The sequence below is a fragment of the Pyrgilauda ruficollis genome, unplaced genomic scaffold (assembly GCF_017590135.1).
Source record: "Pyrgilauda ruficollis isolate IOZ18807 unplaced genomic scaffold, ASM1759013v1 scaffold124, whole genome shotgun sequence".
In the NCBI taxonomy this organism is placed as follows: Eukaryota; Metazoa; Chordata; class Aves; order Passeriformes; family Passeridae; genus Pyrgilauda; species Pyrgilauda ruficollis.
In genome coordinates, this window is record NW_024510766.1 from 881,313 (window position 1) to 903,152 (window position 21,840).

Below are 21,840 nucleotides of genomic sequence, written 5' to 3' on the forward strand. Positions count from 1 at the left end.
TCTGTTAATAGTGGAGAGACCTGAAGGATTAGCAAGGGCACATGTGCATGGCTCCCAAATCTGTCTCACTCCATTCTTTATCCTAGTTGCATAAGTTAGATCCAATGTCTATATGCTACCTTTGTTATCCATCATTTGGCACTAGTTACCTGGGAGACCACTATTGTTTGCTCTTTGGAATTAATATCAATCTATTTGGGAAAAAAAGTGTGAAATAATTTGTTTTGCTGAAACCTCAAGAGAACAATTTGTTGAAGAAACGTGATCTAACTTTCAAGTTAACCCTACAATGAGCCAGGGCTTGGTACCCTCCTGGTATCCCTCCTAACCTGAGTCACTGCATGCAGTGTTGAAAACATGAAACATGCCCATGGAAATGCCAGTGGTAGAGGCCAGGGAGCTGCTGCTGAGGAGCAGTGCCCATGTTCTCAGCTGTGGCTGTGCCCAGGGCAGGTGGTGCTGGTCTCTCTGTGAGGAGTGGCCACTCCTAGCCCAGCCCTGGGCACCACCCTGTTCTTGCACCAGTGTGTTACTGTCAGTGACACAGAGCCCAGTGGTGTTGGGGGTGTTTCTCTTTTATTCTTCAGCAAATGGCTGTGTGTTTATACCATAGGCAGCCTCTCAAGTGATTTCTGCTATTTGTTGGTCGGGTTATTATCTTAAGCATTTAGAGAATACTAATAATTTCAGTTCTATAAATTAATTCCTAGTTGATGAGGACAGTGTGGTTGATACATATAGAAAGTTTCTATGTACAGAAAGTTTCTGTTTATAGAAACATTGAAGTTTCTGAAATATAATAAGTTGCTACTGTGTTGAGAAGAACTAAAAAGGAATTTTGCCTATCTCTCAGCTTTGCAATTAGAACTATTTTGCATTAATGCACTAGAGCATAAACAGAGTCTTTAAGATTAATGAGCTAAATATTGGAGCAATCACATACTTTCCATCTTCATCCTTTTGCAATTGCATCCTGGGACCTCCAAGCATTACTCTCTGTCTTTTCTGTACACTAATGGAAAATCACAGAAGAAGGGGAAGGAAGGGAGCTGGTTGTGCTTAGCATGCCTGGTACTACTGCAAAATCTATGTCGAAAAAATCTTTTTTGTAATCTTTAAAGTTAAGTACATTAATATTTGGGGTGCAAGGAAGAAGTAATTAGAATACCTCGCTCTGTAAGGTCCATTGTCCTAAATTCCAGTTTCAAAAAAGATCTCCTTGTCTAGCAAACTGCTCCCAAGGAACAATTGAGTAAGGCGAGGTTGGCAGCCACTCAAGTCTCTATCTCTACATTTTTATGATTTGAAAAGCTTGTGTATACAGAGTCCCCATTGAATCAAAATTGCATTCAGACATTAGCTATGCAGCTGGGAATATTTGCTGATTGATGTTTGTTTGTTTCAATAAAATGAAAAATAAAAATAAGTTCCAAATATGCACAGAAGTTGTTGTTCATCACATCAGTTTATGTGCAGCGTGAATTCCTCCTTGGGATACTGACATTACCACAGGGTTTCCCTATAGAATTTCTATCTCTGCATTTTTCAACTTGGAGCTCATCTTATATGCATATCCCCAAGTTCTGCATTTTAGTATCCAAGGCAGTGAGTATTGCCTTGCCTCTGGCTTTCAGGCTTTGCTTTTCCAATAAATGCATTTGAGGAAGGTCTTGAAGAAAATCCCTGCCCAAGGACTAATATCTCTGATAATACAAGATGGAGGTTTCTCCATGTTAGGGCTGGAAGGTTCCTTGTGTATGGCTCTCCCAGAAATCCAGTTTCACTTAAGGACATGGGTTCTTTAAGCTCTTAAATCCTGTCTTCCAGGGTCCAAGATCAGACTTTGCAGATTTCAGTGATGCCAGGATTGCCATCTTTGACCAAGAAAGTGCAGTCAAGTACACTTCAAGTACAGTCAAAAACATTTCAGGCAAAGAAGTAGACCTACATGCCAAGCAAATAAAAGATCCTTTTATTAATCATGTAGATACCAGCTGATCCTCAGAGCCTACCTCAGAGAAATGGATACCCTTTTGCTGTAGATGCTAAATAAATGCAAAGTAAGTAGTTCCCAAAAGACTCAGGTGTTTTGAGATGGAGAGACCAAGGGGAGCAGGCTGGAGCAGCCAGTGAGCACAGGCCAGCAGTGTCTGGCTCAGAGTTCAGAAAGCTCTCTGTAGCTGCTGGTCCCTCCTCTGTCTTTGCTCCAGGTGCCTCATTGGGTCAAGTCTTGCATTTTGCAGTTGAGAATTGGTGTTTGAAGGTGTTTCTCTAATGTTAGGAGCTACCCTCCCACTCTGTCATTTCTTTATCGTGTTCAGACAATTTCAAAATGAACAATTTGAGAACCAGAATGATTCAGAGGGGCCCTTCCGTAGGTCTGAGACTGAGGACTTCCTTTGAAAACCAGGAGAAGGAGTCCTTGGGAGTTCTCTAGGATGGAACATCACAGATCTACCATGAGCCACCTCCAGAGGCAGCCTGGAAAGCAGGCTCAGTGTGTTCCTGTGGGTGACTGCTGTGTCCTGCCTGCAGTTTGAGTGTCAGCCACTCCTGGAGTCCCCTTGCTGCAAGAGGATGTGTTGTTTGTAGGTGCAGGATGCAGAATCAAGTTAATGCCATGTGGTCTTTGTCCTGTGAGCAGCTGTAACTGCATGAGTTGAGCTGCTCTGCGAAACTCTGACCTCTTTTTGTGCATTTCTCCTGATTTCTTCAGGGTTTTTTAATTGTTGTAACTTCCTAACTGCTTTGCAGTGGAGGGGTTGTCTTAGCTAGTTTTCCCATGTACAGCCTTCCAAGGAATGTTGTGAATTAGAAAGACAAAACAAAGAGGCCACTTTATTTTCTAGTATTTTGCTTCCTCCCTGTTTGCCTGATGCTAAAGGATCGAAGTGGTAAAGCTGATGGGGCAGAGGGGTAAGCCCAGGGACTTTACAGGGTCAGGGGTCTGTACTTTACTACAGCAGGATGTAGATTTTGAATGGTGTGTCCTCCTTTGGTACCTAAATACTGAGGCACAGTTCTTTCAGTGAGACTGTCAAGAAGTAAGTTTAGTGAACCACTAGCAGTTTCATAAATAACCTATTTAAACAACAAAAAATGCTGTGATTTGAATTCAAAGCAGCAGTATGATTCCCTTTTCTATTTATTTTCTAGTAAAATGCCTCTAACAAAGAAAGAAGAGTGGAGAATCCAGCTCAGGTAGAATAGTACCAAGAGCAAAGATTAAAATAACTCAATTAAAGAACTGTTTAATAAAAACAGTTTAATGAAAACTAATAGCTAGGGTATATATTTGGCATAGCAGATCATATTACCAGCAGGTATTTCTGTTATTAAATTGAGCAGAGTTGTACTTGGCAACATATGCAAATTCAAAATTTGCAGCTTCACAGGTTACTGCTTCTTTTTGTCCACAACAGTTCTATAACTTCTTTACAATTCAGATTGATTTTTGGTTTCTAATACTGCTTAAGAGTAATTGTCACTGTATCCAACTAGGATTGAAATCTATTATACCTAAAGAAAATAACTGTAACTGTTGCTAATATTTATCCTCCCAGGTAGAAGGTTTTTATTCACATGCAATGGGAGTTTTTTGCATGGAAGTTTTTTTTATTATGTTTGTGTATTATGTCAGAGTTGTGCTTAGTGGAACACCATGTGGTCATGCTTCTCTGTAGTAGCTGTATAAAAACAGTAGCTGATTTTGGTGATAATTTAAAAAGAAACTGGACTGTAAACTGGAATTTTTGACAATAGCACAACAGGGAAGGCTATAAGAGCACAATCTGTTTTACAGTTTGTATAATTTCAAGATGTCCATATGAATTATTCCCATTCAGATTGTCATATTTTAGTCAAAGCACTGCTGATCATTACTAATCTGCTGTAATATCTGCAGCAAAACAATTCTTCTCAGAAATAAAAAATTAATGACAGAAGTTGAAGATTTTATTCCAGTTCCTCTGAAGGGCAAATGCTTTTAGGGCATGTTGTAACCAATATTTGATATTCACAAATCTTACTGAATGGCACCACAGTATTATTTTTCCCTCCTTGCAGGTCAGAAAGTGTTACTGTGTTGAAATACAGATTGGAAAGGAAATCTTGTCAATGTATGTTTTTAAAAGCTATTTGTAATCTGCTCTCTCTCTCTTCTCTATTGAATGGATGGACTGTACTTTTTTGCTGGCATTAATGTTCATCAATTGACAAACAAAGGATTCAACAAAAGTTGAATGCTGCCTCTCTGAGATGGACCCAGCAAAGGTAGAAGAGCTTTCTGTGGTGTGTTAATTCTGGTTTTGTCAGTGTAAATGGTTGAGGCATTGCTGCTACTCAGGAAATAAAAGCAGAAGGCACTAAAGGATGCATTGACGGTACTGTCAGTCAAATTGAAATTCTTTATTCTTTCAAGACATGAATTAAAAATGGTATGATTGATTACTGGAGCTCTCATTGTTGGTCATGTAACCTGACCCTGTCCAGCCCAGCAGTAACCTATGGCAAGAGGTGAGAGAAAAGGAAGTGTTTTCTGCCAGCTTCAGCAGGTCCTGCAGACCCTCTGTTGAAATGTGAGGGCTCTGACTGCACACCTGGGAGCTGCTCATCCTGCCCTGGGGACAGTGACCACTGCAGCATGCAGGGGCCTGAAATAATGCTGAGTTACCCCCAAGGGTACAAAAACAGGCACTTGAAACTGTTGGGCCTTTCTGCCCTGAAATCCCTCTCGTTTCAAGGTACCTGAGCAGAGTCTGCAGGAGCTGCCATGGCTCAGGGGCAAACCTGCAGCTTTCCAGCTCAGTGGATTTTGTCACTACTTTCAGGGATTCTTCCAAGGTGTGGCTTGCACAAGCAAATACATTTAGATATCTTTGCAGACTCAGCCTAAATTAGCTGCAGGTTTTTTGCCTTTCCATATTGGATGGGGTTTGGTTTAAGAGCTTTGTTTTAAATCCTTTTTTCCTAATTGTAACATGTTGTATATTGTAGCATTGTACAATTCTGATTTTAATTGTGACTTTTGGGGAATGAGCTGCCTGTACCTTGCCTGATTTTTAGTACCTGCACTGATTTTCTCACAGCTCAGTGTTCAGCGGTTGTGCTTGATATTTGTTGTAATTTGAGTTGGTTGAAGTGCAAAGTTCACAAGTCCTTCAGTCTTGACACTGCATCAGCTGTAGCTGTCAGAGTGCAAACCTGCCAGACATAAATTATGCTGTTTGCCCTGAGTCTTATCTAAACAGGGTCTTTTCTGAGCTTCAAAGATTGATAAGTTTCCACACTGCACTCACTCCCTCCAACACTTCCTTCATTCTGTCAATCCTTTTCCTTTTTTCCTCTTCAACATACACCTCCTGTGGAAGGAACATGCTGTAAAATAGTGTCTGCCAGCACTGCTCAATCCCAGTGCTGCATCCAGACGTGGAAAAAATCCCTCTTCCCGCTCCATACCTGTATCTATTCATATTGCTTTTCTTAATGTTCCTGCATGGCAGAATGTTATCCTCATGTTGTTTCTGATGAGTGACAGCTCACCTTGTGCAGGGTTTATAATTGGGAGAACAGAATTACTGCTGAAAACTGCCATCATACTGATGCAAAAGGAGTGTCACAGTACAGCTGAATAGCACAGTGCCCTTCAGCCTTTTGAAAAAGTCCAAATTTCAGAGGTGATGAGGATCAATCTCTATTTCCCTCCAGTAACTCCCATCCCTGTAGGCTGATGCATCTTTCTGGGGAATAAAGGGGTGACTTTATTGCCCAGAAATGCCATCCTGGTGTAGAGCTGTGGCACTGGGGCTCCAGGCAGGGGCAGGTCTGGTAATCCCTGCAGTCAGAACTCTGGGTATTTGCAAGTGTGACGCAGCAGCAAATTCTGTCTAGTTCCCTTTTGTGCTGGGAAAGTTAAAAGGCTCTTCTCCTCATGTGGCAGCCAGATGCAGCCATGGCACAGCTGAAAAGTACAGTCCAAAATGGCATCCCTGAATCTGGCATCCATGAGCCACCCAATGCTCACCCCGTGAGCCCTGTGGTCCTGCACACAGTCTGTGAAGCTTTGAACAGCTTCACTGGTGCCCAAACATTGGCAGTGTCAGAGCCCAGCATTTGGGGGTTTGCCCCTTGGCAGAGTGGCCTTACCTGGTGCTGCAAGACAAATTCAAAACCAGAGCAACTACTGAGTGTTTCATGCAGTGGGCCAAAAAGAAAGCATGAAAATCACAAATATGACAATTGTTTCTCTAGCACCCAAGTGAAGAGGGAAAAGATAATTGGTTTTTAGTATTTAAATTATGTTTTGGTTTGTTTTTTAAACTGGGTCTGATTGAATTCTAAAGACCTATTGTTTTATGTCTGATACGGTCTCTGCCAGTTGGCAGATTTTAATCTGTTCCAATGGGTTGCTGGCTGGGCTGGGATTGTGTGTTCTGTCTGCATTTCAGTGGCAATGCCAGGGGACATTGGGCCTTTTGCCCTTGTCTGTGGACACTTGGAAATTAAATGTAACTTAACCTTAGCACAATTTGGGGAGAAGTTACTAGAACCTTGCCATACTCGTTTTTTTTTAGTAAGATTGTGACATCTGTGTTGGCAAAAAACCCCCACCCAACAACAACAACAGAAAAAAACCTGTTAAATCATTTGTGGTTTAATCATTGTCACATTACAACCACAAAGTACCCTAAGTAGTGGCCAAAAAAATCCTGCTAGGCCTTTTCAGAGAGCTTTCTGACCAAAGTGGCTAAGTACCACGCAGTAATTCTAAATTATTTTAATATGCTAGTTCTACTTTATGTTCTCAAATGGCTTCTAATAAAACTTCAGATAATAATCACTGGGATAAAAATACCAGTAAGTTAACAGCAGCTGAGGAACAGTTTATAGTGTGATGTGTTATAGCAACTCATCTTTTTAATTCTACTGTTTAAAAATTTATGGTATATTCATCAAAAGATAGGAATGCTTTTGATTTCTGGTTTCACTAGAAGCTTTACTTTCTTTTTGGGGGGGGCGGGTGAGCAAAGAGGGCACAAAAATCCCCTCCATTGGTGTGATCAAAGAGGTCACACATTATTGCAGAGACCCTTATGTGATGCTCCAGAGTCCTTGAACCTGGTGTTTTATCTGAAATTTTGTGGGGTTTGGCAAACAGATATCAGAGAGGGAATATTTTCAAGGATGTAAAGTAATATTAATTTTATCTTTTTCCTTTCTTTCACAGTAATATCTAAAAGTATCAGATAACATTTAGCTTTATGGGGATACCTTTAAAAAAAGACTTTAGGCAAACTTAATGCACTAATTTTGCCATTTTTAAGTGCTACCTCACACATCTGCAAACCTCTACTCTACTGTTTGCATTGTGTCTCAAAACTAATAACCTAATTACTGCATAGTCTGTTTTATTTCATTCCTGGACATCCCCAGTGCCTGGTTGCTGCTGTGTAGTTCATTCACTCTGTGTCTGCAGGAATCTCAAGTGCTCTGGTTGTTGTAAGAGGTGGGTTTGACCTGACCTCTCTCCTGAGCACGTGCTGCATGGCAGGTAACAAATCCCAGCTAATGAGCCTGGGGAGCTGAGCTTCCCTGGGGAGCCAGGCCCTGCTTCAGTGACCTGTTTTACCCAGTGTCTCATCTGGCAGAGAATTAGGAAGGGAGCAGACACCTCATCAGCAGATTTTCCTGAGTGCAGACTCATTTTGGTACAAGCTGTCAAAGTCCAAGGACCCTCCAATCTGACTTTTTAAACCTCATCTGTCACTGGACTATAATTGGTTTATAAATTGGCTTAAAGATAATAACAGAACTAACCTTTCTACACAAAAAAAAAAAAGCACGTCTGCAACTATCATAAAAGTTCTTACACAAAAAGCAAGTCTGCAACTATGATAAACTTCACCAAAGCTTGAAAATAGTTGTCCTGAATAATACATGAGTTAAACATCCTGGTGAGTGACTGGTGGTGGGAGGTCAGTGCTGGCCCACGTTGCAGAGCAGTCAGCCACTGAGGTAACTCACACACCCAGTGGCAGAGGCACTTGTGTGGAAGTTGTTGTTGTGGGGTTTGGTTGGTTTTTAGCTGCCTTTTCTCCCTACAAGAATGCTAATGTGGTGTTTGACTTCTCCTATCTGCTTGCAGCAGGGCACAGGTCTCTGCTGGACCCCCAATAATCCAAAAGTCGAGGCACCTCCACACACCAGGGATTCTTTGTACAAATGTTCATTCAGCGCTGTTCAGCCAGTGTTCTTCTTCTTCACACCTGCAAGTCTGCAGTCTGCAGGGCAGATTGTTCCCAGGCTGCCTGCAGACTCTTCTGTGTTACTGTTTGCTTTAACATGCTAAAGCTATCCACACAGATGTGTGCACAGACATCTGGGCAGAATGAGACACCTCTGGGCTTGGACAGAGGAACTCTCATATTCTCACTGCAGGCCCTCGGGGCATTTCCAGATTGTTGAGTTGCACATCGTATGAGAATACCAAAAATTCTGCTCATGGCTTTGTACCAAGTTGTCAGGTTGAAGCTATCAGCTCTGATATTTAATTTTTCCTCCTTTCTCTGCTTTTTGCAATTATTGAAGTTCAGTATCTACAAAGGAAAATTAGATTAGCAGAATTTAAGGACTTCTATTCTTTGAGTGTACTTACTAAGTATCTGAGTGACACTTGAGTGCAGGCATGCCAGTCAGTCCCAGAGAGAGCTGGACTTGCACAGGCCATTGTATTATAAAGATTTCAATTGCCAGATAAAATGAATACAATTTTAGTTTTAAAATAACTTTAAAGCATCATGAATTTCTGTTTATTGTATAATAAATGTATACAACATATGAATATACTTTTGTATAAAATGGAGAAAGACATCTTCCTTGAGTTATGGTTGTTCATTTTTTCCATGGATTTTTTCTATACTTTTAGGTAATTGCCTTAGGACTGTAAAATAGATCTTTCTCTTCACAAAATTATGGTTTTTAATATTACAAAGGCAGGAGGAAGTGTTTGAGGATTTGCATTTAGAACATCTTTCTTTGTCAAATTACCTGTTTAAGAAATGGGTAGAAATCTGTTTGAACCTTATTATTAACGTTTATTCCTAGCATGATGGGAATCCTCTCATATCAAACAAGACAAGGATATCACCATTTTTTAAGTGAAGACTTAAAATCACTTACTTCATTGTCTCTAATCAGCTCAAAATATCTTCCTATTTTGTCCTAGCACTCAAGTAATAGTCTGTATATGAGAGTTCTATCCAGGGCTTGTAGGTTAAGTGTCTTGGAGGGGGTGGCCACCACCCCATAGTCATAATAAAATAAAGCATGAAGCCAGACAGTAGAATAGAAAGTGCAATCTATCTATAAACCCTTTCTTTTTAATTAAGACTATTTGAATACCTATTTATTTGTAAACCAAGGCTTGTATTATTTAGCAGGGTGCCTCCAGCAGAAGTTTAGTTCCCCTCTGCCCAGAGCTGCCCCAGTGCTGTCTGCAGCTCTAGCAGCATGGGGGAGACAACTGGAGCTGACATGTTTCATATCTCTAGCAAAGCTCATGGCACTGGCTAGATGATAAAAGAGTGGTCCAGAGTCATTTTGCTGGGCTCTGTCTGAAGCACCACCCTAGCTCCAAGAGAGAGCCCAAAGCTGCAGATTTTCCATCCAGCCTCATTATTTATTTCACAGTAGAGCTTTCTGTTGTCCTCAGTCTCTAATGGAGCAAATAAGATGAAATAAAAACCAAAACAGATGGGGATTTAAGAAGGCAGAAGGAGAGGAGAAGTATTTGCACTTTCAGTCAATGAGAGAAAAAGGTAGGGATGAGGGAAGGAGGAGTTCTAATGGATTTGCTCAGTGCCTGGAAATACTCAGGATTTACAAGCATACCAGTCTTTTCAGCTAGGGCAATAGTGTCATTAATTTGCTCTGTTAACTTCTGCAGACAAATGAGTGTGTGGTTTTGAGGTTTTATTTCTGATCAGTTTGATATTTGTATCTCCTTTTGTATCTCTTCCTCAGTTTGATAAAGGCGAGTGTGTCACTTTGAGTGGAGTCTGGCTTTGGATTGAGACAAACAGTGGCAGCAGAGCTGCAGAGGGAAGCTGAGCTGCAAACAGCACACACCTCAGCTCCACTTCTGTCAGACAGCTCAGCTTGCTCCAGAGCACCCAGGGTATGGCTGTGTTTTGTCTTCCAGCCATGGAGTTCTGACCTTCATTTTTAACAAGAGAGGGTGAGGCTTCAAACAGTTGACCAGGGTCAGATGTTGTTACGTGTGGCTTTGCAGTTACGGTGGTGAAAATAGGTGACTTGTGGTAATGCTCAGCTAAGAAATCATGGGAGAGATCTTGAAAGAACACCTAGTGTCCTCAGAAAGAAGATTGAAGGCTTTTAGAGCAGTTGAAATTAGCTAACTGCAAAAGCTGAACCTCGACTTAGACACAGAAATAATATTCCCACAGCTATAAAACAAACAGGAGAACAACTGTGATTCAGTAATACTTTTAGTGTGATATACGTAATATTGATGTGAGGGATTGTAGTGATTTCAATTTATCATTCAATAGAGTAGAGCCTAATGTGAGAGAGCTGTGAAACACAGGTGAATCTAGAGAAGTGAAAATTGCAATTCAGTCAATATTCAGAAAGATAAATATTTATGGAATATGTTGCACAGTTGTCAAAGAACAGCTGCTTATAGTTGTATTGGTTTATATAGAATGAAAAATCTGAGTTCCTTTTTAAAGCAGGGAAACCATAAAAATCCCACATTTTGAGCCGGAAGACTGCACACACTTTGTGGATGAGCATCACACACGTGGGCACTGTTGGCTTTTGTGAGGAGGTAGCAGCCAAGGGTTTGTCTGGGCTCTGCTCTGCCCTGTGGCCTTGCTTGGCAGGCAGCAGGCTGTGAGCAGCAGGCTGCAGGTTGGGTCCCTGAGTGATCTGATGGGCAGGGGCTGCCTGCTCACTGATGACACACCCAGCTCTTTGCAGAGTCATGGCAGCATAAAGGTGCGTGGGTTTGTGAGAGGATGCACAGAACAGAGCAGCCATTTGCTGCTCATTTGATTCTGATCTTTATATCAGAGCCACAAAAGACAGCTGAGTGCTTTCTCCAAGCACTCCCATAGGATGATTTTATTTCCATCTTTGAAGCCTCAGTACTTTCAGCAAAAAGTGATAATGTAATTAAGAGATGACATTTATCTTCACAAGACCCTAGAGCTGCATGTTTAACTGGATTAAAGCAAACGGAACTTGGTGGGAGTTTGGCCTTAAAAATTGCTCAGTTCTTATTTGTTTAATCATGCCAAAATTGAACAAGGAAAATATTCTTCAACTGTACCTTAGCCCTAGTTGTCTTGACTCTGCAACTGCTGCTCTGTTGATGATGACTCAATGCCATGGTGAACTAATTAGGACAGTACTTTGTTACTAACAAAAGAGCTGCTTTCTTCCTCCCTCCTCTCCCCAGCAGTTTGTCAAACAAAATTGTATCCTATACCAAAATAATAGCAACCTAATGTATCCTGGCACTCTGTTTCTAGTCAAACAACAGTATTTTGTAATGCTGTTTCAGTACATGTATTAGAGGAGTTGTGTTTTACACAGCCCATTAACACAAGGGAATCATTAATTTCTGGAGAGTGTCTTTGCCAGAAAGATGTGGGCTTTAAATCTTCAATGTACGTACAAAAGCAGCGTCCATGTCAGATGTTCCAAATGGGTATGATCATTCTTGAAAATAAAAGGATAGTAATGTTCTGTGCTCTGCCTTTTAAAAACCTGCAATCTACAACTGACATTCTTGTAGGAGACTCGTGGATGCATTTCCATCTGTGTGGACATGTTAGATATATTGTATTAACATCTTTTCGTATGGCTCCGGATTAGAAGGTGCTGCTGTTTCTCTGGTTTGTAGTTTTCTGTACTTCACAGACATGTTAAAATAGTTTTGTCTTGTTTAAAGTGTTTTTGTGAAAATGCGTTGCTCTTTCCACCTTTGTTCTTTATATAAACAAAGGGCACATGTGTTACCTCTGTTTTTTGAAAGCTGTTGTTAAAAAGTTTGTAGCAATAGTTAACTCAGCTGCCTGTTTCTGCTCTCCAAGGGGTGGCCTGGCCTGATATGCACCGTCTGGCTGACAGAGTCCATCTGGAGGAGCTGACCAGAATTGGCATTCTGAAAGGCAATGTGGATGACATGGTGAAGGTTCATCTGGGTGCAATATTTATGCCACACGGACTTGGACATCTACTTGGAATCGATGTGCACGATGTTGGAGGCTACCCAGAGGTTAGTGTTAGCCCATTCTCAACTCCCCTGCAGATTAACCCCCTCAGTTCCATCAGCATTGCTCATACTTTGTGTGTGGTTACCCCACTGCATCTTCTCAGAGGTAGAGCAGATGTGCATTTAAGTGTCTCCTTTTCTTTAGATGTGGTATTTTATGCAGTTTACTCTAAGGAGATCTATTAGTTCGTTGAAACTTAAATTGTTTATGGGAAGAAGTCAACTGATGGTGCTCTTTGGGCATGTTTCAGTTTCTGTTCAATTTCTACATACACTGTGTTGTTCCTCTGTGAATCACTGCTCTGACAGGCACCACCCAAGTACCCTGTGCTGTGGCAAAGCATCTCAGTCTACCTGAGTCCTGTATTGGCAAGATTCACCTGCTCCATTGCAGATGTGAGGCAGCTGCAGGAGCCCCTTGCTGAACCTGGGCAGTAAATCCCAGTGGCTGTGTCATCTGGAAACGAGCTGGCTCATAGCCCTGTCTTGAGCTTTGATGTCCAGTGTCAGCATGGGCACCGGTGAGGATGTAGCAAGAAAAAGCAGAAAGAAAAAAGTCCATCAAGTCTTCCAGTCTTTGCACATGTGAAAGCATGACCTCTTGTATTCTGAGTTTCTGCAGAAAACACAGGATTGTCTTTTTCCTTGAATTAATTTGGTGATTCATGATTGTGATCTGAAAGCAGAATAGGTAAAATTCTGTAACCAATGAACGGCAGTAGGTCCACAATGATAACTAAAAGAATAAAATCTCTAAGGCAAATTGTACTTAATGTTTGAATAAAGGAAGTTTGCAGCAGCTTTGCAAAGATTTCAGAAGGATTGTGTTTGTGTTAGGTTGTGGTAATTTGAGGCTGTTTAAGGATTTTCAATGATACAGTACAAAAATGGATCATTTTTCTCCTCTCATATGTAGGCTGTTCTTTTGCAAGAATCTGCAAAAGAAGCTAGGAACTTCATAGGTAAAGTTTAAGCATATTTTGGTGCTTGTTCATGTTGGGTGACCAGGCTATGTAACAGCTGCTATTGCTGGTTCAGTTTTGCAGGCAGGGGAGAAACAGTATATAATATTTGAGGATACTTCTTACATTCACAGTGTAATTATAGTTGAGATACAATATTGTGATAATGATGTATTAGCATCAGCTGATAAACTTACGTGCAATAAAAAGGAAACAAAGATCAAAAGCAGTGCTATTCTGATTTTAAGGTTTCTGCACTAGCTGATACAGAAAGGATGGATGCTTGTCCCTTTGTTCCTCCCAAGTGCCTTCTGTCTGTGCACACATAGAGACATCCAGCAAAGCACAGGGACTGTGGTTACTTGGAGAGTTCATAAACTTCAAAATCCAGGACCCTGCTGCTGCTTGCCTTTGCTTAGATTGTTTTCACTTGTGTTGTGAATAACCTCTCTGAATTTGGTGGACTTACAAAACAGGAGCATGTGTTCAAGATTAGATAGGGTGAAGAGATAACTAAATTTTAGGAACAAGTAAGTAGAATTCTGAGAATGCAAAGTATCCACCTTGATTTTGCCTAAAAACTGTATTCTTTGAGGTTAGAGCAAGTACCTTACTGTCAAGGGAGATTTCTAGAACTGATTTTGTGTAAGTCTAAAGCAATGGACCCTGTACACCTTCCATCTCTCAGCAGATTTCAGTAGTGTGGCATGCAAGCTACAGAATCTTTTTTTGACAATAGTTTTTGTTTTCATGTGATTGAATTTATAATTGTTATTATATAGTATTTTATATAATTTTAGGGTCATTTTTTGAAAGCAAACTGATCTCTCCATAATTTTGAAAGAGCAGCCTGTTACAGATAAAAATGGATATAGGGACTGTATTGTCAAATGAGTTGGGCTCTCCAGTTTTTACTGTATTGACTGTGAGTAAAAATTCCAGAGCTCTATGCAGAATTTTGTGTCTGCAAATACTGAAATTATTTGTTTGTGTTGGCATGCAACTGCATTCTTACAAGAAGAATGCTTGCATGGCTAATTTACTTTCAAAATCTAATTCTAAATAGCAAATTCCTTGAATATGAAGCACGAATGAAAGCTCATGATAGCTAATATTCTGTATTTGCATATAAAAGTGCACATAGATGGGTGCTTGGTTTGAAAAATTATGAGTTCTGGGTTTTGCAGAAGAGCAACTTTAACCTCTCTGTGTGGCATTAATTTCACCTCTGGTAGACCTTTCACTTCTCTCTGACCCGAAGCAGGAGGCCCTTTGAGATGAGGTACCTGGGTGTGGGAAGGGCACTCCAGGAACCTCTCAGGGAGCTGAGAGCAACTGAGCACCTTTCCTGCAAGTGTGGGACGTGTCTGTAGTAAACGGGAGAAGGCTTATTATCCACGCCTCATTGTTTCATGAAAAAGCACATTTTGAAGACATCTAGTACACTCTGGAGTGATTTGTGGGGCATTTTAAATGTTTACCAGCTAGCGAGGTCTTCACAAAGGTTTTTATAAAGCCATTTTGGTGTTTATTGTACACTGAGCCCATGCCCGTAGTATCATGTCCTTTTTTCTAGCTGGTTAAAAAGCAACTTCTTTGCTTTTGGCCAAGGGAATTTCTGGGAGTATTACAAACGATTTTTTAAAAATAAAAACTTTCCAAGTGGATATTATTCCATTATTTTCCTCAAGTGTAAACAGTTACATTTGAAATAATACAATAAACGTTAATTTCCTAATTTTTATCCGTCAGAAAGTTTTGTGTGTTCCAAAAAAACTATTTCCAGACATTGTTAGCTTAGATTAGTTATTCATTGGTAGCCAAAGATTTCTTTTTTCAAAATTGGCAATAAGAAGTTTTCATCTTTTCCAGTAAGCTGCTTTCACATGCAGCACTGAACAAGCACTTTCTTCTTCTTTGACAAAAGTTGTAAATGCTTGCAGATTTTCTGCAAAGTATACTCTGGGATATTAGAAAATATAACATTTCCCCTTCCTATTTTTTGCTGTGATAGAGAACAACTGGTTTTGGCCAGCAATGAGCATGTCTTGGCAGCCTTATTTCAGGCCAGCACATTCACAGGAGTGTGAGCACAGTGTTTCCCAGTGAAAGGTGCCAGTGAAGGTGCTGTTTTTGGGATGGATGAGCAGCAGGAGCTCCCTGGGCACCGCGGCTTTCCTTGGGGAAACCGGGCGCCACACGTTTTGCCAGCAATGAACGTGTCTTGGCAACCTTATTTGAGGACAACACTTTCACAGGAATGTGAACACCAGTGTTTCCCACTGAAAGATGCAAGTAAAAGTGCTGGTTTTCAGGAGGGCTGAGCAGCAGGAGCTCCCTGGGGACCGCTGCGTTCCTCGCGGGAAGCCGCGCGCCGCTTTGAAAATCCGCCTGTTCCTTCTGAGGGTCTGAGTGCAGCTCAAGCACTGCTGAAAATTCAGCCCCAGTGGTACTAATCACTTCAGAAAATCTGGCTCTCAGTCAGACTGAGCTTGCTTCAAAGGGTGAAAACCCCACTGGGCTTAGCTTCTGCTGTAAAATTTAATCATGGAGATGGTTTTCTCACATTCTTTCAGTTGTTTCTGGGTAAATTCGATATGGGATATAAATGAGGGTTTGTGCCTGTTGCAATGAAGAAAATGTGGTAGGTGGCCCCAAATTTTCAGGCCCTGAGGTAGATGAGGCTGAAGTTTTCATTTAAATCTAGGTTCTGTGTCTCTAGATGCCTGAGTTGATTCAATTTCATGCTATATTAATTGACTATAGGGCTCTAAAGAACACTAAGTGCATTTGATGACTTTCTATAATAACAAGCCAGTTAATTTAAGTTAGGTTAATAACTACTGTGATTTTCACATCTTATAAATTGAGTTTAATTTTGTTTTGTTTTTTAAAATTATAAGATTTACCTTAGTTTTAATTTTTAATTCAATTATCATGAAAAGCTGATGCTTTTGTTCCTATTCTGCATCACAAATTAAGTTTGGAGGTCTGTTTTGGAGTTACCCAGATCCTTCCATCACTGTGCATGCTTGGGGAACATCTCTGCTGTGCACAAGCTGTGTCAGGCTTTAACAGAAAGCTTGCTCCCAGATCCCAGGTGACTGGCTGGGAATTTAAGTCACCAAAAGTACTGGAGAATACAGGAATAATCTCGTCCTGGCAAAAACTGTTTTCCTTATGTATCCAAATATATGTTGAAGCAGAAGATTTCATTTTTTTGTGGTTAGCATTGCAAATGATGCATTAATGTTTTTTCCTTTAAGAATCAGAGGATGAAGTGAATTTACCAAGAAGCCTAAAGCTGTTGTGTAGGGCCCTGGTGCTGCAAATTGCTTCACTTGCCATAACCTTGCAAAGCCTCGCTCCAGCTTTGGTTACCAGAACCTGCAAACATGAAACAACCTGTATGGAGGGCACTTAGGGTGCCTTCACTTTACAAAGAGTAAAAGGGCATTTCATTAGGTTTAACTTTTGGTTTTGCTCTTGCAAGTGATTGTACACCTTGAGAAAAGATTAGGAGAAAAAGCTCCCTGCTTCTGCTGCATGGGACCCTCTTGAATCCTTTGTTTGTTTGGTGGGTTGTTTTGTTTCTTTGAATTCCTGCATAGCAAGAGCATACATGCAGCCACTGAGCAGGCAGTGAGCAGCAAGAAAGCAGATGGGGGGAAACTGCCTTTCCATGCAGAGCAGCACTGAAATCCGTGGTCCTTATTGCTGCTTGATGACTCAAGCACCAACCAGGAGAGTCTCCTGCAGCCTAGGATTCTTCTGTGGGGTTTAAACCCCTCCCAGAGTTAGTCTAGGATTCTTTTGTGGGGTTTAAACCCCTCCCAGAGTTAGGCTAATAAGTCTCACTCTGCTGTGTCATCTTGTGCTCAGAAAGTTGTGATCAGTTCCCAGCAGTTTTTCCCTGTGAGGACAGATGCTGGAATCTGGGTGTTTATGGAACTTAGGGCTTGAGCAGAGGCAGAAGAGCAGGGAAGGCTCAGGTGCCATGATGCAGACATGCCCTGTCATACCACAGAGTTCCCCTCCTCCACTGAGAAAGAAGGTGTTAAGGACTTGAGATTTTTAGTTGCTTGGTTTGGGTTTCATTAGTTCTGTTTCATTTTTTTTTTTTTTTTTGATTGAGATACTTGCTTATGTTTCTCTGACTTACTGAAGTTTGTTGAAAAAGACTTTGTGTCTTAACAGAGTTTTTATCTGAATATTTATTGTCCAAATATTTCTGAAATTTTAGAAGCAACTAATGGAACTTGTGTGTTTTTGAACAATTCATTCTAGGTGCAGTAGGAGAGAAAAAACAAAACAGTAGAGGTCTGCTTTCAATTACATGAAAAAAAGTAAGGTATCATTGGTATACTGTGGGGTTTTTGCTATACAATTTTCACTCATGGTATCTAAAGATCACAAAAGACAAAGCCCTTTCATTTAAGACTATTGCCTACATCTGCTTTTTGTGTGTCACAAGAAATTTGTTCATTAGATTTTAAATGGTGCTTGTCATTGATTTCATTCTGAAACAGTGTTCTTGGTAGCTTTTGCAATTCTTTCTCTTATTTCTTATAAAACTCCTATACATTCTTCTAAATACTCTCCTCATCTTCCAGGTTAATGCTGAAGATGTCAACTTGGTGATTTTTACTATTTTCTGTCTCTTTTTCTCAAACTTAGGTTCTAAGAAAAGAGAAAAATACAGTCTATCTGTTTTGTTATTTCCATAATGATAGCACTGGAGCTTGGTAACATCAGAGGATCAGAAAGCAAAAATTATATGGTGAGTTCTGCTCAGAACCATGCTGTAGTGCTGGATTCAAATCCAGCTCCAGCAGAATCATGAGGCAGCAGTGTCTCAAATAAGTGGCAGATGATTTTTCCTCATTCCCTTCAATAACAGGAAAGTTATTAGGTAACTTAAACCTGATACCACAGTTAATACTTAGAAAAAGAAGAAAACACTTCAAGTAAAATAGACAGTTAAACATCATGTGTCCTCTATTCCCCCAATATTAACTTTGAGCTATGTCCCAAAAGCTCCAGCTAGTAATTAGATTCTCCTGCAGAAGTGGGAGCTTTGATTTGCAAATGCCAGGAGTGATCTGTGGTGCTTGGGGCACGTTCTCCTGTAACCTGCTGCTGATTTCAAAGGCAGGACTGCCAGCAGTTCCTGCAGGTGACTATAGGCAGCTCAGGCTGCTGGGGAAAAGCAGCACAGATTGAATAAACTAATCTTCATTAGGAGCACTCAGCAAGTGAAACAAGGGCTTAGAGAAGGGACCAGGAGACACGTGAAATGGAATTTGAGACTTTTATTTTCATGGCTGCACAGAGCTCTGCTCTTTTTTCATTAAATGAGCTAATTAGAAGTTAGGTATATGCAGTGGGAGAACAGGGAAGAGTGAAAGAGCTGAGATTTCACTTTGGTGCTCATCTCATATTATCTAAATGTAATGTTAGTATTCTGATTAATTTAAATACTTGATTGCACTTAGCTTGGTAAAGTGGTTAGGACTTCACTGTACTGGATGTGTTCCAACTGGGACAGTCTGTCAGGCTCCAAAAAGTTCTGTGATGATTTAGCTGGAAAAGAGAACATGAAACTATATTGTGTCACTAATGAGCCTTTTACTGTGGTTCAGTATTTGCATTTATGAGTACCTCAGGTGTTCTGTGCCGTGGCTGGGGTTTGCTGCCACCACTGGCTTGAGGAAACTTTGGGGTGATGCCAACTTGCAGCCCCTGGTTTTGGCAGGGTGCCCTTGCATGTCTCTGCACTTGTGCATCTCCAGCTGCTGCCAGGGCCCTGTGGGTGAGCACCAGCCAGCACAGGGACATCACCTGTGGTTTTCTTCTGCTCTGGTCCAAAAACAAACCCAGGGTCAGGCCTGAGTGGGCCTGGAGCTGTCTCTGCTTCTGATTGCTTTGCCTGTGGAACAAGATCCAGCATGATCCACAAAGCAGTTCTTCCATGGAAAAAGCAACATATTAACTATTGACTTGCTTAGGAGCAAGCAGTAGTTCATCTTTATACTGAGATATTCTGGGGTTATTGCAAATTTTAGTCTTCCACAGCCCTTTTTCTGGGAAATAGGCAGATTTGCATACTTCCTAATTCCCTGCTTATTCCAAAAATAGTAATATTTTGTATTACTGTACACTTAATTTGAACTTTTATTTTGCTTACATAGTAATAAAATCAGTTTACATAATAATTCTCTCGTTCCCTTGACAGTCCTTATTGCTTAGCCGTGCTGGTTTTCGTTACCTTAGATGAACCATTAATTCAAATCCAATGTTCTTGGCAGAAGTACAGTCACAAATGACAATGTCATACATCTGTGCTTACTGAGGGAGGAGTGTCTCAATCTTAAAATGTGATCAGAACCTCCAAATAAAGTCAGTCTTAGAAAACAATCTCAGATATAGTCTGTTGTTGCAATATACAGGAGAATAAATTCAAAATTTAGTTTTCACAGAATATAACTGCAAGTCTCTTTTTAGATGCCTAGGCATTAATATTTTCTAGACTATTCTGTACACTTTTTGAGGGCAAATTATCAGCTCATACTTTCTCTCTGTGCAGCACTGTGACACGGGCCCTGCTCAGTGGCCAGACCTCCAGGATATAATGGTGATAGGAGCAGGTATCACACAGCTGCTGTACCAGCACTCACATGTTCACTCTTCATTTCATCTGACTGCAAAACAATGTCATGGTCACTGTTGAAAACAAAGCTTGAGTTGTTCAGCTGTGAGATGTAGGGAACGTTCCTGCTCACAAAGAAGGAAATCCATTAATGGCAGAAGAGTCCTACTGATGGATGACAGTGTGAGGTTGCCCTGTGGGGCTTTGGTTCCAAGAGAGTTTGACTTGATGAAAAGTGGCAAGTCTTGTTTCAGACCTGTCATCTTCTGTTTGGGGATTCTGGTGTTTCGGTCATTAAATAAAGTCCTCAGTTTGTCCTACTTTTCATAAACAGCCACAGCAGAGTGAGAGCTGTCAGCCCCTGGACCTGATGGGTATGGTGGTTACCAAGGTGGTCATGAGTGCCCAGAGATCAGATGTCACTTGGGAGGCTGAAGCCATATTCTGATATGTGTTTTAATCAAGCACTGTTCTCAAAAGAAGAGATTTTGTCATCCACTCAGCTTGGTCACTGGCTCCTCTCTGCTTATTTCCTGTGCCAGCTCATTTTGTCCTTCAGCCTTGCAGCAAATTGATTTGGGGCTGTCCTCTGCTCAGAGTGTGAGTGGCCACATACTAAACATGTGCCAGAAACCTGTCTCTCTGCAGCCATTTCACACATCTCCTGATGACCACCCTGCTAGTCTCTGTCAAAAGGGACAAGCCCCATTGCTGTCCTGCTTGCTTTTCAGCTCTGAAAAGCTGAGCAGTGTTACCCTTTCTTTGAAGGCCCTCTAGAGATGGTTTCATGGTAGGGATAGAGCTGCATCAGTACCTGCAGAATCCAAACACCTGGAGATGAAACCTGGAGCCACACAACCCAGGACTGAGACAGGATGGAAGGAATAGCAAAAAGACTTGGTGAATTCCTTCCAGAGAAGTTAGAATTTTATTTTTGGGTGAGCAGCAATATTCAGGTGCCTCGAGGAGTCTCCCTGCATTGCTGAGAGACGTATCCAAATGTGTATTTTGGGTCTTGTTGCTGCTAGCTCCTTGGAGGAAGAACTAAAAGCAGGATCAGACTGCTAGCAGTCTAGACAAAATGCCTGCCATTGCTTTAGCAGCTGTACAGAGGTAAATAAAGGGGGCTACTGAGGCTTTATTGTCACACATGATGTTAAACACCATTTATTTTAAGTAAAGGCAAAAAAATATGGATGCTGTGCCAGGGCTGCCTTCAGAGGATGTTTGCGATTGTTTCCTCCTCTGCATTTGTCTTTCTAGCATCTGTCTTGGATTGACTGCCTTGGAAAAGGCATTTACAAGTAGAATTGAGAAGTGAACTTAAAAGCCAAATCTGGGTTGTTTGTTGTAAAGTAGCCGATAGATAGTTGGCGAGGCACCAAAAGGTCCAGACACTAATCTAATTGTTTACAGCTCATGGAGAGATTAATCCACAAGATTGGATGCCCTCATTTCCTTTACACATTACAATGAATGTGTGAAATGCCAAACCCCAAAGGGCAGTACGAGAGAAAAAATGGCTCCATTTCAGTGCAGTTATTGTTTCCAGTTTAGAAATATATTGATTTTCTTTGAGTTTTGATAAGAGTACAATTTGAAAATGCCTTGCTTAATATTACAGTGTTCTTGTTTCCTAGGCTCAGTAAAACAGAACCATCTTTTCTTATTTTGGTGTAGTATATAGTGCTCTGCAAAGTCCAAATCAAACATATGACATAAAACACATGGAACACACAGTCAAAATGGGCAAACCTATGTCCAAATCCAGGCTGGTCAGCTCTAGAAATCTTGGCTACTGTAAGATGCTGTTCATTGGAACAGAATAAGCTCTACAAAGGGAGTAAAAGCAAATTCAGCCTTGCTTGGGTAACCAGTGGGGATAAAGCAAGCACTATGGAGGGGCTGCTGCAAAACAGTATTTCTGTAAA

General features: G+C 41.0%; 1 protein-coding gene across 2 annotated transcripts in view; it reads left to right on the forward strand.

Annotated features, from left to right (window-relative positions):
* Positions 1-21,840, forward strand: part of PEPD (peptidase D) — a 145,737-nt gene that overhangs the window by 113,329 nt on the left and 10,568 nt on the right. For both annotated transcript variants that reach the window (XM_041490575.1, XM_041490574.1), the window contains one exon: positions 12,117-12,301. In XM_041490575.1, the coding sequence (XP_041346509.1) occupies positions 12,117-12,301 (185 nt within the window). The remainder of the gene's footprint in view (positions 1-12,116; positions 12,302-21,840) is intronic.